This window comes from Xenopus tropicalis, chromosome 3, assembly GCF_000004195.4.
Source record: "Xenopus tropicalis strain Nigerian chromosome 3, UCB_Xtro_10.0, whole genome shotgun sequence".
Classification (NCBI taxonomy): Eukaryota; Metazoa; Chordata; class Amphibia; order Anura; family Pipidae; genus Xenopus; species Xenopus tropicalis.
The window spans coordinates 23379288-23396278 of NC_030679.2; the positions used below are offsets into that span (position 1 = coordinate 23379288).

Genomic DNA, 16991 nt, shown 5'->3' on the forward strand with positions numbered 1-16991 from the left:
TCTCTATCCAAATGGGTCCATACAGCTACAGCCCATTTGTTGAAAATGCACCGACGGTGATAAAGACCACCAGCCTGGACATGGTACAAAATCTAAGGGCCCCTGCAAAACCCTACGTGAAAACCATAGTTATTTGTTAATTAGTAAAAAAGTCAGAAAATGAATGCTTGTTTCTAAATATAAAAAAAATGCTTGTATGCAAACTACAATGTTACGTGCTACCATGGAAACCTAATCTTAATGTAGAACATGTCAGTCATCACAACAAAAAGAACCCCGCAGACCTAAGTCAGGTACAACAAATTAGAGGTGGACTGTCAATTTAAAATACACCTAGGATGAAAACGATTACATTGCAGAAATTTGTCAGGCAGTGAAAGTATTTTTTATCTTTTGTAAATAGTTTTCCAATTACATATCACAGGTAGGTTTTTGTCCAGTAAAATCTTTTTGGCCATATGCACTTAATGTTTCCTTCTAAATATTCTGCTTTGGCTACATACCTCTCCGTAGGTATATTCCACTGTATACTGTTAGCCCAGTAATACAACTCTCATGGCTAATGCACGCTGTTGTAGGAATGTAGGTGGTGTAACTAAGCTACAAACTGTCTACCTACAGTGCAATCTAGGCAATCTAAACAGTATAAAAAAATTCCCCTCCTTGTTTACCAAATGCTGTACAAACAGGAAGTGGCTTGGTCTACTTTGCACAAAGGTTATGAGCCATTCATATTAGGCTACCATCACAGATTTCTTTTCTCTTTTTGCAGCAAAACCTGAATATGAGGCCAGCCAATCTTATATTTATACATTATACGTTGTTCTATGTAGTCCATACATCTAGCTATGGTAAGTAGAATTTGTTACAGTTTTGTGCTATTTCTTCTTCAGCAGCGATTGACCTTCACACAACGTGATGAGGAAAGAAAGTAAGAAAAAATGATTTTGAGTAAGAAGAATGAGTAAGGAAAAATGATTTGTTGTATAGTACAGAAATAATATTGACTTCTTCTAAATTAATACAGTCTAATTTATAATCTGGAATGGGATGTCGGATTTTATGCTGTTTCTGTCATTTGGAGAACCATGTCTAAAAGCTACAGCACACTATTTATATATTAAAAAAACAGCAGAATGGTTTTGCTGTCATTATGGAACTAACTTAGTTTTTATCAGATATGGGGTATAGTCTAATTATTACAGAAAAAGGAAAAAAGGATTGTGAGCCAAACGGCGACGCTGTAACTTCAGAGCTTTCATAATAATGGATTTCCTGGATAATTACTGCAATAGTAATACGTTTATTCATATTAAGTCATTTATGAAATAATGCTTATGTTTGTAATTCTAGAATTAAACTCATTTACAGGTACAGGTATGGGACCTGTTATCCAGAATGCTCTAGACCTGGGGTTTTCCGGATAAGGGATCTTTCCGTAATTTGGATCTCTATAAACTTAAGTCTGCTAAAAATCATTTCAATATTGAATAAACCCAATAGGCTTGTTTTGCCTCCAGTAAGGGGTAATTATATCTTAGTTGGGATCAAGGACAAGGTACTGTTTTATTATTACAGAGAAAAGGGAATCATTTAACCATTAAATAAACCCAATAGGGCTGTTCTGCCCCAATAAGGGGTAATTATATCTTAGTTGGGATCAAGTACAAGGTTTTGTTTTATTATTACAAAGAAAAAGGAATCATTTAACCATTAAATAAACCCAATAGGGCTGTTCTGCCCCAATAAGGGGTAATTATATCTTAGTTGGGATCAAGTACAAGGTTTTGTTTTATTATTACAAAGAAAAAGGAAATCATTTTTAAAACTTAGAATTATTTTCTTATAATGGAGTCTATGGCCTTTCCGTAATTCTGAACTTTCTGGATAACAGGTTTCCGGATAAGGGATCCCATACCTGTACTTTTTATGTGTTGGCAACCAATTCAGTAAAAGATGTTATTTTACATTACAAAAAAATCTGATATTTAAAGATTCACTTTTAGATGGTGAAATTGTTTAGTTAGCATATATGATATGGAAATGATAAATCAAGGTTTACGTTAATGTATGATACCTTATTATAAATATTAAATCAAAAAGAGTAAAATCTCATAGATTTTGTCTCTCTTGTGCGATTAGTGAATTTTGGAACCTTTTTTCAGTTTATTTATTGCAACCTTTATTAAAGCCTAAACTATGTGAAAACCAACATAAAAAATAAAACATAAGCAGTTTAAACAAATTATATTAAATGCATATAAATATTTACAAGAGTATGTTAATATGGGTGTATGTTAATATAACTATCAATATACCTATTTAATAATAATGCAGATATATAAATATATATATATATATATATATATATTATATATATAAAGTGTAGGATTGGGGAGCACACCTTCAAAGTTCCAATACCTGGGTGCTCGAGCTAGAGGTTTTAGGTATATAGAGAAGAATGTCGGCACTCACAGGATTTCCATATGCAGGCAAAAAAAATAAACAGCTTTTAAATACAAACGGTGATGTTTATTCTTTCCAACGTTTCAGTCCTATACACGGACTTTCGTCAGGGAGTGTCTTTTATATATTATATATATACATACAGGTATGAGATCCCTTATCCAGAAAGCTCCAAATTACAGAAAGCCTCCCATAACCCCATTTTAATCAAATAATTCAGATTTTTAAAATTGATTTCCTTTTTCTCTGTAAAAATAAAACACTGCTTTGTATTTGATCCAAACTAAGATATAATTAATCCTTACTGGATGTTAAATAATCATATTGGGTTTAATTAAAGTTTTATTGATTTCTTAGTAGACTTAAGGTATGAATGAAGATCCAAATTACGGAGAGACCCCTTATACGGAATACCCTTGGTCTCGAGCATTCTGGATAACAGGTCCTATACCTGTATATATATATATATATTTATATATGTATGTATGATACTTTGTATCAGTACAGTATATATTTATGTAATTTGTGATGACTTAAATTGTATTTGTTCACATATACTGTACTTTTCAGTTACCTTAAACAGAGCTGTATCATTTTCCAAATATATCATAAAGCATAAAAAAATCTTACAGTGAATGTTACCCCTGAAGCGCAGTTTCCAGTAAATTCTGGACTTAGGGGCAGATTTTTCAAAGTGTGAAATTGGAGCCCACTAAATAAAATCTCACCTACTATCTATTCATTCCTATAGGATTCTTAGAAGTGCATTTATAGAACTGTAGAAACTCGAACTTTCACAGAATGATAAATATGCTTCAAATTAATAGAATGTGGGTGAGATTTAGTGAGCTCTAATTTCACACTTTGTGCCCTTTTATATTTTCATATTTTACTTGGACTAAAAATTGGTTGGAAAATATATTCTTGTATTTACTGCAGTTATTTAACAGTTAATAGATAAGCTAGACATAAAAACAAAAAAGCTAGACATTTTTCCTGGTAGTGATCTAAAATTTAGCAGTTTAGGGAGACACCGAGGGACAGATTCATCAAAATGTGAATTTAGAGCTCACCACACAAAAATTCTCTCACTTTTTTATTTATTCCTATGAGATTTTTAGAATTGTATTTATCAGTGGATGAAAGTTAGAGTTCACCATTGGTTAAATATGCTTCTAAATCCCATAGGAATGAATAGAGAGTCAATTGAATATTCTGTAGCCAGCTCTAATTTCACACTTTCTTAAAACAGCCTAATACATATGTATGTGTATGTGTGTGTGTAGTAAAAAAAAAAATTTGATCACCCATTTTACGAATAAATGCAAGGAATATATAGGGAGATATCTCAGGTAACTTGGCTTTACAGTTCTTTATGAGCATATTTTAGCCTTATTGATACCATCAGTGCTATATAGGTATGTGGTCCGTTATCCAAAATCCTGTTATTCAAAAAGCTTGAAGAGACTCAATTGTAATAAAATAATTCTAAGTTTTAAATATAATTCCTTTTTTCTCTGTAATAATAAAACAGTACCTTGTACTTGATCCCAACTAAGATATAATTACCTCTTATTGGGGGCAGAACAGCCCTATTGGGTTTATTTAATGGTTAAATGATTCCCTTTTCTCTGTAATAATAAAACAGTACCTTGTACTTGATCCCAACTAAGATATAATTACCCCTTATTGGGGGCAGAACAGCCCTATTGGTTTTATTTAATGGTTAAATGATTCCCTTTTCTCTGTAATAATAAAACAGTACCTGTAATTGATCCCAACTAAGATATAATTACCCCTTATTGGGGGCAGAACAGCCCTATTGGGTTTATTTAATGGTTAAATGATTCCCTTTTCTCTGTAATAATAAAACAGTACCTGTACTTGATCCTATCTAAGATATAATTACCCCTTATTGGGGGCAGAACAGCCCTATTGGGTTTATTTAATGGTTAAATGATTCCCTTTTCTCTGTAATAATAAAACAGTACCTGTACTTGATCCCAACTAAGATATAATTACCCCTTATTGGGGGCAGAACAGCCCTATTGGGTTTATTTAATGGTTAAATGATTCCCTTTTCTCTGTAATAATAAAACAGTACCTGTACTTGATCCCAACTAAGATATAATTACCCCTTATTGGGGGCAGAACAGCCCTTTTGGGTTTATTTAATAGTTAAATGATTCCCTTTTCTCTGTAATAATAAAACAGTACCTTGTACTTGTTTCCAATTAAGATAGGACCCATTATCCAGAATGCTCGGTACCAAGGATATTCCAGATAAGGGGTCTTTCTGTAATTTGGATCTCCATACCTTAAGTCTACTAAAAAATCAATAAAATATTAATTAAACCCAATAGGATTGTTTTGCATACAATAAGGATTACGTATATTTTAGCTGGAGGCAAGTACAAGCTACAGTATTATTACTACAGGGAAATAGGGTGTTCTGTAATTTGGAGCTTTCTGGATAATGGGTTTCCGGATAACAGATCCCATACCTGTATAGTTAATCCTTATTGGAGGCAAAACAATCCTCCTGGGTTTATTTAATGTTTAAATGATTTTATAGTAGACTTAAGGTATGGAGATCCAAATTACAGAAAGTCCCCTAATCTATAAAAAAAATCCTGGTCCCGAGCATTCTGGATAACAGGTCCCATACCTTTAGTATCTTTTTCATAATTACCTGTATGTATGTATGTATGTATGTATAGTCATACAAATAAATGATTTTTTATTTGATTCTTTTTTTTTAGAAAGTAAAAGTAAAACTTTTTGCATTTTACTTCAGATATCACAATAAAACGCCCTTCACACTTTAAAGCACAATATCCACAGATGGAATATGTAAAGGAATCCTGTTATGAGGATTTATCTTACATAATTATAACCTAGTTTGCAAGTTGTAACACTGGAACATATCCATGTATTTCCCAAAATATGGATGTGCCTGAAATACATCTGGCGTTAACTGACTGTAAGCGAATTTAGTATTGAAAAATTGTATCTGATTCGTAATTTGTATTTTTTAATTGCCAGAGATGAGCACTATGTTCCATTAGAAAGTAACATTATAGATCACGGATAACAAAGCCATGAGGCTTAAGGAGAGAAGTCACTGTGATATATCAGTAAAGTTATATTTGTTCTCTTATAGAGCCACTACTTATTAAGCCCTGCATTGCATTTTGTATACATTACATTTGGAAAAGGTTATTTGGTATTACCTAAGGTTCTACTCATGGAGTATATTGCTGAACTAGTTCAGTTGGTGGACGGATTACAATTTTTTTTACCTTAATATCCTTAGTAACAGTTCAAGATATATTCAATAACTGAGCAACGAGTGTATCCCTTCTGTCTTTCAGTTCTTCAGGGTGAATTTTTATTCTATGCCATGCTAACATAAAAAATGTAGCAAATGCTATATAGGTATGGGACCTGTTATCCAGAATGCGCGGGGCCTGGGGTTTTCCAGATAAGGGATTTTTCTGTAATTTGGATCTCCAAGTCTAGCAAGTCTGCTAAAAATCATTTAAATATTGAATAAACCCAATAGGCTTGTTTTGCCTCCAATAAGGATTAATTATATCTTAGTTGGGATCAAGTACAAGATACTGTTTTATTATTACAGAGAAAAGGGAATCATTTAAACATTAAATAAACCCAATAGGGCTGTTCTGCCCCAATAAGGGGTAATTATATCTTAGTTAGGATCAAGTACAGGTACTGTTTTATTATTACAGAGAAAAGGGAATCATTTAACCATTAAATAAACCCAATAGGGCTGTTCTGCCCCCAATAAGGGGTAATTATATCTTAGTTGGGATCAAGTACAGGTACTGTTTTATTATTACAGAGAAAAGGGAATCATTTAATTATTAAATAAACCCAATAGGGCTGTTCTGCCCCCAATAAGGGGTAATTATATCTTAGTTGGGATCAAGTACAAGGTACTGTTTTATTATTACAGAGAAAAAGGAAATTATTTTATTTGTTTAAAATGGAGACGGCCTTTATGTAATTCAGAATTTTCTGGATAGCGGGTTTCCAGATAAGGGATCCCATACCTGTATAACAATTGTACATATTATGCTGGTTTATGAAAAAAAGCTTTTTTTTCTGTTACATTTTTCCCACTTTTTCACATTTCTGAAAGCTTATCCTGACATTCTGAAACTGCTGCTCAGGAATGCTATTAATATTTCTGCTTTGCTGCCCACTCCAGTGGCGACTACTGCAGGGAAATTTATGTTTCGACCCATTGGAGAGGACTTGAAGCTGTTTTACCAAACGGACACTGCCCAAAGTGATGTAACATGGAAATGGACCTCGCCTAACTCACAAATGAAAGGAAAGATTGCCATTACTAAATCAATATTGCATACCAGCCCGAAATTTCAGAATCGTGTAAGTGTCTTAAAAGATGCCCTGCAACTCGCACCGTTGGATTTTTCAGATGCTGGCACATATACCAGTGATTTTGGAATGATTATAAATCTTGTAACAGTTCAAGGTACAAACATTTTCCTTCTATACACATTCTTCCTCCTATACACAGCTTTTCTAAGTCTTTTCATTCCTGTATATGAGTCTTTGGGGGTTATTTTTTTTTTCTCAGGGAGGCCTATTCATCAACATTCGTATTTGTGTAATTTCCCTTTTTTTCTATTTCTAATAACTCAAAATTAAAAAGAAGTCAGTGTCACCTTATTTTTAAAAAAAATCCAAATAAAACTTGAAAAAGGAACTTGAATAACTAGAAATATGCTTTTTCTCATCATTTTTAATGGACTGAAAAGTAAAAAAAAAAATGGAAAAACTGAAATTAATAAAATATTACAAATTCTGCCTAGGAAAGCTCCCATTGACTTCTACATGACATTGCAAGCTTTTACATGGCAAAGTTTTACAGTCAGTCCTTCTCCAGATCTGTTATTCATCTGGCTTGTGTCACGTTATTTCAGGATTTAGAAGCAGCGGCAAAGGGAATATAAACCGCCCAGACAGATACTGCTTTCAGTAGCAATTACCTTTACAAGTAACCTTAGAATTATTGGAAATACTTTATTAATGTACATTGGAAAGTTATTTGAATTACATTTCCTTTCATTATACAAAAAATATTTTTTGGTAAGCATTACCCCTTCAAAAAGCTGCTAAGGATGGAGATAACCAAGTCATTTCTTGAACACTTCCGTAAGTTCATTATTGCTAATTGGGGAATCATTGTAGTTCATTATAACTATAAGTAATAGAGGCAGGGTGGCTGGGGACTTTCCTGGCAAAGCAGCAGCAATGTTTCATCTGTTAAAACAACAGAATTAATTGATCATGTTTTAAATACACACTGGAAACTGCCTTTGCAAATCGCTGTTTGTCATAATTTATAATGTTCTGTTTTTGACTTTTCAGTAAAAGCAGATCCATCTACAGTGGTTTCCTATGGTAGCAACCTGTCTCTCATCTGCACAGTCTCCCATGTACCGGACAGCAACATGGCACTGGTTTGGGCAAAAATAAATAGGACCATAACTATACAGGTTAAAAGGCAAATACTGAATTATAATACATTGGAAAATATCATGATTGTTGATTGTGTAAATGAACAACCTACAAACTGGGCATGCTTGGTATTCCACAAAAGCCAACTTGTTGCTAAATTACCAGTGCCATTAGAATACCCCAAGCTTCCAGTTCCAGAGGTAACAACCGGCACCTTCACTACTTCTACTTTTCAACTAGATACAATGATCAACACAGGTATGATAATGCATATATATTTTTTTTATAAATAAATAAATATATATATATATATATATATATATATTTACAGGAGGAAGAGAAGGGACTTGTGGATGTATTTAAATATAGACAAGGGATCCGTTATATAGAAAGCTCCGACTTAGCGGGGGGTCATCTCCCATAGACTGCATTTTAATAATTTAATTAAAATTTTTATAAATGACTTTCTTTTTTTCTGTAATACTAACACAGTACCTTGTATTTGATAGTAACTGTACTGTATGAATTCATGTTGGTGGCAAAACAAACTCCAGGTCCCTCAAAGTAATTGAAATAAACAATGGCTTTCAGGTTACAAATATATTTCACTGTGAAGTTTTTCTATTTAGGTCAAAGTGAAACTAAAGCTACTGTCGATGGTAAATAATGTTCTGTCAGTTGTAGAGCCCCGACCTGTGTGCGCTGCTTTTGTTAAACAGACTTGATCATAGTTTCATAGTGTTGCAGCTATGGAGAATTCCATTTACAGCTTTACATATAGAAACAGCTCTAATGGCACAAAACCACGTGCCCTCAATAGCTAGATCATGCCCTAATAACTTATTATGTGTATACTGTATATCTATAACTTTATCTATATAGCACTATATAGATAATGTATATAGAAATGTACACACAGGGAGGACGAGCATAATAAATAAGTATAGGTATGGGATCCTTTATCAGGAAACCAGTTATCCAGAAAAATCTGAATTACAGGTAGGCCATTTTAAGATTAAGATCCAACTTCTTAACCTCTTATCCACAAAACCCTGGGTCCTGATCATTCTGGATAACAGGTCTCATACCTGTATAAAAATACAGAGATTAGGGGGCACATTTATTTTTTAGTGATAAAATGTGCAGGAAGGGGGGAGCGTGTAGGTTGCAGCACAAGCCTGGCTCCTCCTTTGCTACACCGCTGCCTGTAAGCACAGAGCGAACTGTAACGTTTCTGCGCCAAAATCCATTCTTTATGTTCGCTGTCAAGCTAACTAACCCATGTCCAAGGGGATTATTTATTCTTAATCAAGTTGTCTTTTTTTCTTGATTTGAGAAAAAACTTGGCAAAAACACAGGCGCAAAAAAAGTGCAAATATTTTCGAAACCCTCAAAGAGCCAGGATTTAATAAAGGAAAAAAACACCAAATAGACACGTAGCAAAATTATATAGAAGTCAATGGGATTAATGGGAAGAATTTCCTACAACTTTATTTTCCCAGTTTACTAAAATGTTCAAGTTTTTCAGCTTTATTGAAAAACAACTTTTTTTGCCTTGTGAAGGTGACTATTTTCTTAAATATTTTCTTAAATAAGCTAGCATGTGAGAAAAAAAATTGTGAAAAGTTGCAAGCATTTTATCTGCATTTTTTTTTCATGCTGCCTGTTTTTTTTCCTGTAGACTCATATTTTCCTAAAATGTCCTCTAAGTCTAAAAGGAATATAACACAATAAGTGGGAAATGTTGAGTTGATAAGGAAATGTTTGTTGAAGTAATGGCATCTTAGGCATCAATACATTGACCAGCATGGCCACTACTGCCCCCTTAAGGTGGCCATACACATAGCTATTAAAGGAACAGTAACACCAAAAAATGAAAGAGCTTTAAAGTAATAAAAATATAATGCACTGTTGCCTTGCACTGGTAAAACTGGTGTGTTTGCTACAGTAACACTACTATAATTTATATAATAAGCTGCTGTGTAGCCATGGGGGCAGCCATTCAAGCTGGAAAAAAGGAGAAAAGGCACAGGTTACATAGCAGATAACAGATAAGCTCTGTAGAATACAATAGTGTTTATCTGTTATCTGCTATGTGCCTGTGCCTTTTCTCCTTTGAATGGCTGCCCCCATGGCTACACAGCAGCTTATTTATATAAATTATAGTAGACTTTCTGAAGTAAACATACAACTTTTACCAGTGCAGGGCAGCAGCACATTATATTGTAATTACTTTATACACTTTTATTTTTTGGCGTTACTGTTCCTGTAAGATCGTTTCCACCCTCCACTGATGTTCAGATATGGAGGTAGAAACAATAGAAATTCTACCTCCACCTGGCGATTGAGCCCTGAACATAGATTTTGCACTGAAGGCGCCCGATCAAAATCTTTTAACCTGGCCAATCGACGAGACGACCAATATCTGCAGCCTTTTGTGATATCGGTCACCTCTTCGAGCAGCCATACATGCACCGAATATCGTATGAAATGAGGTTTTGTATGATATTATCGGTGTGTGTATGGCCAGCTTTAGAGTTCAGGGTAGGGAAAGTACAGATTGGTTGCCAATGTAGGTACCGACAGTAGCAACAAGAGAGGTTGCTGTACATTGAGTCCTGGATCAGAGATAAATGTGAAACATAAAAACCAGTTAAGATCAAATTAATTACAAATCTACATAATCTGACATTCTTTGATAGATCCAGATTTGTAATCCGGAGGTGAACTTTCTTCTTTAAGAAGCCTGCTTCTATTGCTGATTGCATTTCAATTATGCATTTATTATTGACAGAGTATTTACATTACAATTAATTTGCTTGTCTTTCAGAATTAAGCACTAGGGACACATTGGATCTGGATAATTCAACTATCATAACAGTTTGCATTCTAATTCCCCTCATTCTTGTGCTACTCTTGTTAATGTGTGTAATGAAAACATTACCAAAGCCAGGTAAGTGCTCTCTGCATCATTTTCACTTGTAGTCATTTATTTAGGTCGTATAGGTAAGAAAAAATATTTCATTGAAACTAAGGGGCTGATTGATGACCACTCAAATTCAGAATTTAAGTTCATGTAGAAGTCAATGGGAAAAGGCAAAATGTAAGCAGTTTTTTGAAGAGTTTGTAGACCCATTGAAAATGAGGAGTAGAATACAAATTCAATGATTATAGTTTTTCTCATGGGTTTATTCAATCAAGTTTTTTTGGATTCATAAATTATGTATAAACTAATAAATTATTCATAACTAAGCAAAATTCTGGCTTTATAAAAAAGCTTGTGAACTTGCAAAGATTTTTTCAGCTTTTTTCAGCACAAAATCCTGCATGATTATTAAACTCACGTGGAGTTTCTGTTATGATTTCTTGAACAGGAAAGCTCTGGCCCATCATAAATGGTCCCCTATGAGTTTATTTGAGTTGAAAGAAAAAACAAAAAAAATCTCATTTAAAAAAATTGCTTACATTTTGTAGAAGTCAAATTTTTTGTGCTTAATAAATATCAGAAATTTGAGTTTTGGAACCCTTAATTCGAATTAATTCAAACATTGAATTACCATTCAACCAGTGTAATATCTGTCATGCAAAGACATATAAGGAATAATGTACAGGTATGGGACCCGTTATCCAGAATGCTCCGGACCAAGGGTATTCCGGATAAGCGGTCTTTCCTTATTTTGGATCTCCATACGTTAAGTCTGCTATAAAATCAGTAAAACATTAATAAACCAAATAGGATTGTTTTACATCCAATAAGGATTAATTATATCTTAGTTTGGATCAAATACAAGGTACTGTTTTATTATTACAGAGAAAAGGGAATCATTTAACCATTAAATAAACCCAATAGGGCTGTTCTGCCCCCAATAAGGGGTAATTATATCTTAGTTGGGATCAAGTACAGGTACTGTTTTATTATTACAGACAAAAGGGAATCATTTAACCATTAAATAAACCCAATAGGGCTGTTCTGCCCCAATAATGGGTAATTATATCTTAGTTGGGATCAAGTACAGGTACTGTTTTATTATTACAGAGAAAAGGGAATCATTTAACCATTAAATAAACCCAATAGGGCTGTTCTGCCCCCAATAAGGGGTAATTATATCTTAGTTGGGATCAAGTACAGGTACTGTTTTATTATTACAGAGAAAAGGGAATCATTTAACCATTAAATAAACCCAATAGGGCTGTTCTGCCCCCAATAAGGGGTAATTATATCTTAGTTGGGATCAAATACAAGGTACTGTTTTATTATTACAGAGAAAAAGGAAATCAATTAAAAAAAATCTGAATTATTTGATTAACAAGGAGTGTATGGGAGACAGGCTTTCCGTAATAACGGGTTTCTGGATAATGGATCTGATACCTGTACTAAGAACTAAAATGTATAAGCATAGAGAACAGTTATGTCAGGCCTGTGACTGCAATAGCATGCTGCAAAAGCCATGAATATTTCTCATTGGCTAAACCTGTCTACAGGTTGTTTTAGAAGAAAATCATTTTACTGTATAGATATGGGACCCAATATCCAGAATGCTCGGGACCTGGGGTTTTCCGGATAAGGGGGTCTTTCTGTAATTTGGATTTCCTACTTTAAGTCCACAGTAATTAAACCCAAAAGGATAGTTTGGGCTCCAATAAGGAATACTTATATCTTTGTTGGGATTAAGTACAAGGTACTGTTTTATTATTAGAGAGAAAAATGAAATCATTTTTAAAAATTAAATTTAATTATTTGATTACAATGGAGTCTATGGGAGATGGCCTTTCTGTAATTCAAAACTTTCTGGATAATAGGTTTCCAGATAAGGGGTCCCATACCTGTACTATGCCTAGGGCAGCCCCATGTCGTAGTATTTAGCGCTCTTTCCTAATAACGCTGGAGTCATGAGTATGATTTTGACATGGGTGCTAAAGGTAAGGAGTTTGCATCTGTGGGAATTTCTATTGGGTACTCTGATTTTCTCCTACATGTGAAAACATACAGATTCATTGGCTCCTGGCAAAACTGACCCTGGTGTGCTGTGTAAAAGCGATATGGAACTTAGATTGTAAGGTACCAGTGTGAATGGTACAGCTGCATAAATGGACACTCTATTAAAAATTAAAATGAATGCTGATAAGTTTAGAAAACACACATACCTACAATACTGTATGATCATAGAACAGGAATACGTCCTAGGCATTATTAGACAAAGGGACAAATGAAAAATAGCGCAATGAAATGCATCAGGATATTTTAACTGTTGAAATGAAATCAGATTTTACCTTAAACAAGTGGCTAAAGGAATGCTCAATGTTTTTCGGTTTCCTTGGACTTCTCCCCCAGCTACGGACTTGGTGCGATGCACCCGGGTCACCCTGAAAGTAGCATTCATTTAATGTACATCAGCTGATCCGGGAGCAAGGAACCTGTGAGTTTGCTGATTTATATGGCTTTCTTATGTCACTTTTGTAAAAAATAAAGAGCTTTTTACAGAATCCGAGATAATTGGGCCTGAATCCCAGTGTGAGTTAGGAGATTCACGCAAGATTTGAATAATGATTTCTAGAGCCCAAAGGCTTGAACAGTCATAAATAGCGCTCATATGGGTTTATCTAATAAAAAGGCACTAAGTTTGTCCAGGAAAAGTAACCTACAGCAACCAATCAGCAGGAAGAATTTTCTGGTCACCTGTTTAAAATCAAACATCTGCTTAGTTGCCATGGGTTACTGCTCCTGGGCAAACTTAGGGGCTTATATAAAAACGCTAAAATTTTTTCTTTTTAAACATTCACATAAACTAATTTCCACGAATGTCTGACGTCAAATGTCTGAGCTGGGAAAAAGTCGCAGAAAAGTTGCGAAACTGTGACTTTTTCAAATTGTCACACAAAAGGAAGAAGGGACATCTGCCACTGACTCAAAAACAAAAATCGCAACTTTTTTCGGGAAAAAAAAAAGACCCCCTTAGTGCCTTTCATTTCATATGGGGTTAAGTCTGTATAAACTCTTTATTACTGAAATTGTTTTTCTAATCATGTTTCTTAGTAAAAAGCTTATATTAAAAGAATTATTTCATGTTGTATAAGCAGATTTGACTGAAGAACCAAGAGCAAGTAATGCTGAAGAGGTACAATATATTACTGTGGTGTTTAAAAAGCCAGCGACAGGTAAAAATAATACATATGGGTAAGGGAAGAGCTAAACAAACTTACATGCAAGTCTATAATAAATAAGTGACTTGGTAGAATTAATGGGTGATCATTAAAGGGGAACTATAACAAAAATTATCCAGAAAGGTTGTATTGTGGTAATTGAATTATCTACCCCACAAGTACCAAACATGTAGTAGCTGCAATTTCCCCATTTAGCTTAAGAAATAATGAAATCCATAGATTTTTTGAATAAATCGAACCAGGGTGTATACTGCCCCTTTAAAGAGAATGTAACCTCTCCAATAACATTATTCAACCCACACAGTCTTCTTCAATTTACCTCAATTTTCAGCTGTTTTAAACATATTACAAAATTTGCAGGCTCAGCAATTCTTTCTCATAAAAAATCCCCCCCCCCGCCCCCCAAAAAATGAGTGCATTCAGACCATATATGATGTTAAAACAGAGAGGAACATGCATAGTTGCATTGAAGATGCTACCTGCATATACAGTTAACTCTGAATTACTATGAAGACATTCATACAGGGTTTCATTTATGATTGCTGGAACCCAAAGGTTCAAGCAATCATAAATCAGATGCTAAAAGTAATCTGCAGACGAGCACTCTAAGCAAGTTCACTTTGATTTTGGGGGAGGGGGGGATTAAATTTCCTTTAATGGCCCACTATACCCTTTAACATTCATGCAGCATTGCATAGATCATACCTATACTGGCATAGTCTTATATGAGAAAACCTAGAGGAGCAGTCCCAGCTACAGAGAATTCCATTTACAGCTGACAAGAAGGAAGCCATTATATCTGAGGCAGTGTTTAACAGACTTGAGTGCTAAGACTGGGAAATCTAATTCTGACGTTATAAAATTCACCGCGGTAATGATAATGTTTTCGTTTCAGGAATTTCAAGAGGGATGGAAGCCAATCAAGGTGCACTCTGTGTAAGTATTCTTCATATGCACAACGGTGATTGCAGATAAGCATTTGAATGTATTTTCAGGCATTAACCACCAGCATTAAGAACTGTTTTTCTCCTACCTGTTTTAGAGTACTGCAAATGGGGAAGAGATTTATGCTCTCATCAAATAAAAACCGGTTGGATGTTGAATTTCCATGATAAGGAAAACACAAAATCAAGAGATTATGCAAATGATGCAAGTCTAATTCAATGATCATGGGCACAGCATTGCCTTGTTTCTTCAACTAATGGATACTTATATGGGGAAAAAAAACCCAGATGACTGTGTTTAGATAAGACTAGTGGAAAAAAAATCAAAACCAGGGGCGATTAAGGAGCAAAAGGAAATACAAATGGAACCGCCATCTGGCTCACACAGCATTCATTTTTATGGAAGAATGCGTGGCGGTGTGCAAGCTGTGCAAATCATACAGCTCCATCTATTGAGTGTTCTATATTTCAAGTAAGGATGCACCGAATACCGAACCGAATCTGAATTTGAATAAGGAAGGGTTAAAGAGAACCGTGCACTTAACTCATGGTGAAACATACAAAAAATCAGGTGAGTTTAAGGATTTGGCTTTGGTTCGACCAGAGGCATGGCTTTGGCCGAATCTGAATCCTGCTGGAAAAGGCTGAATCTTGGACAAATCCTGAACTGAATCCTGGATTCGGGGCATCCCCAATTTCAAGTTCAAGTTTGACAGTGAATATAGTATTGGACAATACTGACACTAGCTTGATTTCAGAGATGTTCAACTTGACTTGTTGCTTATTCTATGGCAGGGGTCCCCAATCTTTCTTACTTGTGAGCCACAGTGAAATGTAAAAAGACTTGGAAAGCAAAACAAGCATCATAAAAGTTCATGGAGGTGCCAAATAAGGGCTAAGATTGGCTATTAGGCAGCCTCTATGCACACTCAGCTTACAGGGGGTAGTAAATCTTTTTATTTTTTATTTTTTTATTTATTTTTTTATTCAACTAAAACTTGCCCCCAAGTCAGGAATTCAAAAATAACTACCTGGTTTGGGGGCACTGAGAGCAACATCCAAGGGGTTGGGGAGCAACATGTTGCCCAGGAGCCAATGGTTGGGGATCACTGTTCTATGGACTAATGCAGGTTAGGACTCCAACGTCTAACCAGTTGCACAAGGCCACCAATAAATAGGTGTATTAGCAGTGAAATACTACCATTTTCAGGCTTGGAAGTGGATTTGAAGGAGCTTTCAAAGGAAGGGGCATGTTGGCACGTTCATGAAGACCTACTTCCAGATACCTAATGGGATCTTTTGCCTTGAAACTGATTTGCACATTTATGCTCAATACCCATGCAAGCATTTTCAAAAGCAAAAAAAAAAAATGAATTAAAAATATAATAAATATAAGCTCCTCTTTCTTTAAAAGCAGAAGGAAATGTGAAATCATTGGGGGTGTCTAACATTCGGACAGTGCTCCTAGTCCCTGAAACCTGCCGGCCTGGGGTATCAGTGATTATAATTATGGGGAAGGGGGGGATGCCTAACATTTGGCACTAGTTATTTTTATTTCAAGGCAACATTATTATTATATGTAATATGAGAATGAAATAAAGAAAATAATTGTATTAGTGATTATAGATTTTGTAACGTAATGATTTTTTCTTAATGAATAGTAAAAAGTAAAAAAAAAGTGGCTTAAAAAGTACAGACTATTTTTAAAATGATCATACAAGGGAAAACCTGGTTATATGCATGGTTTGACCACTGACATGGTGGTCCAAGTAGAGATGTTTCTGATAATCTAACTTACAAGGCTAACAACTGCATACAATTGTGTGTGTGTGTGGGGGGGGGGGGGTAATGATTTGTGAGCCGCGGATTGTCTCCACAGTCTAAATAGGTCTTGGTTCATCCACTTTT

The 16991-nt window shown here is 34.7% G+C and overlaps 1 protein-coding gene across 1 annotated transcript; it reads left to right on the plus strand.

The window, feature by feature from the left end:
* The first annotated feature begins 776 nt into the window (after positions 1-776).
* LOC116409705 lies at positions 777-15939 on the plus strand. Its single transcript, XM_031898732.1, has 7 exons — positions 777-851; positions 6701-6988; positions 7888-8235; positions 10808-10930; positions 14056-14133; positions 15035-15075; positions 15182-15939. Exons 1-7 carry the CDS (start codon positions 785-787, stop codon positions 15221-15223), a joined length of 987 nt encoding a protein of 328 aa, XP_031754592.1. The 5' UTR covers positions 777-784; the 3' UTR covers positions 15224-15939.
* Positions 15940-16991: the final 1052 nt, after the last annotated feature.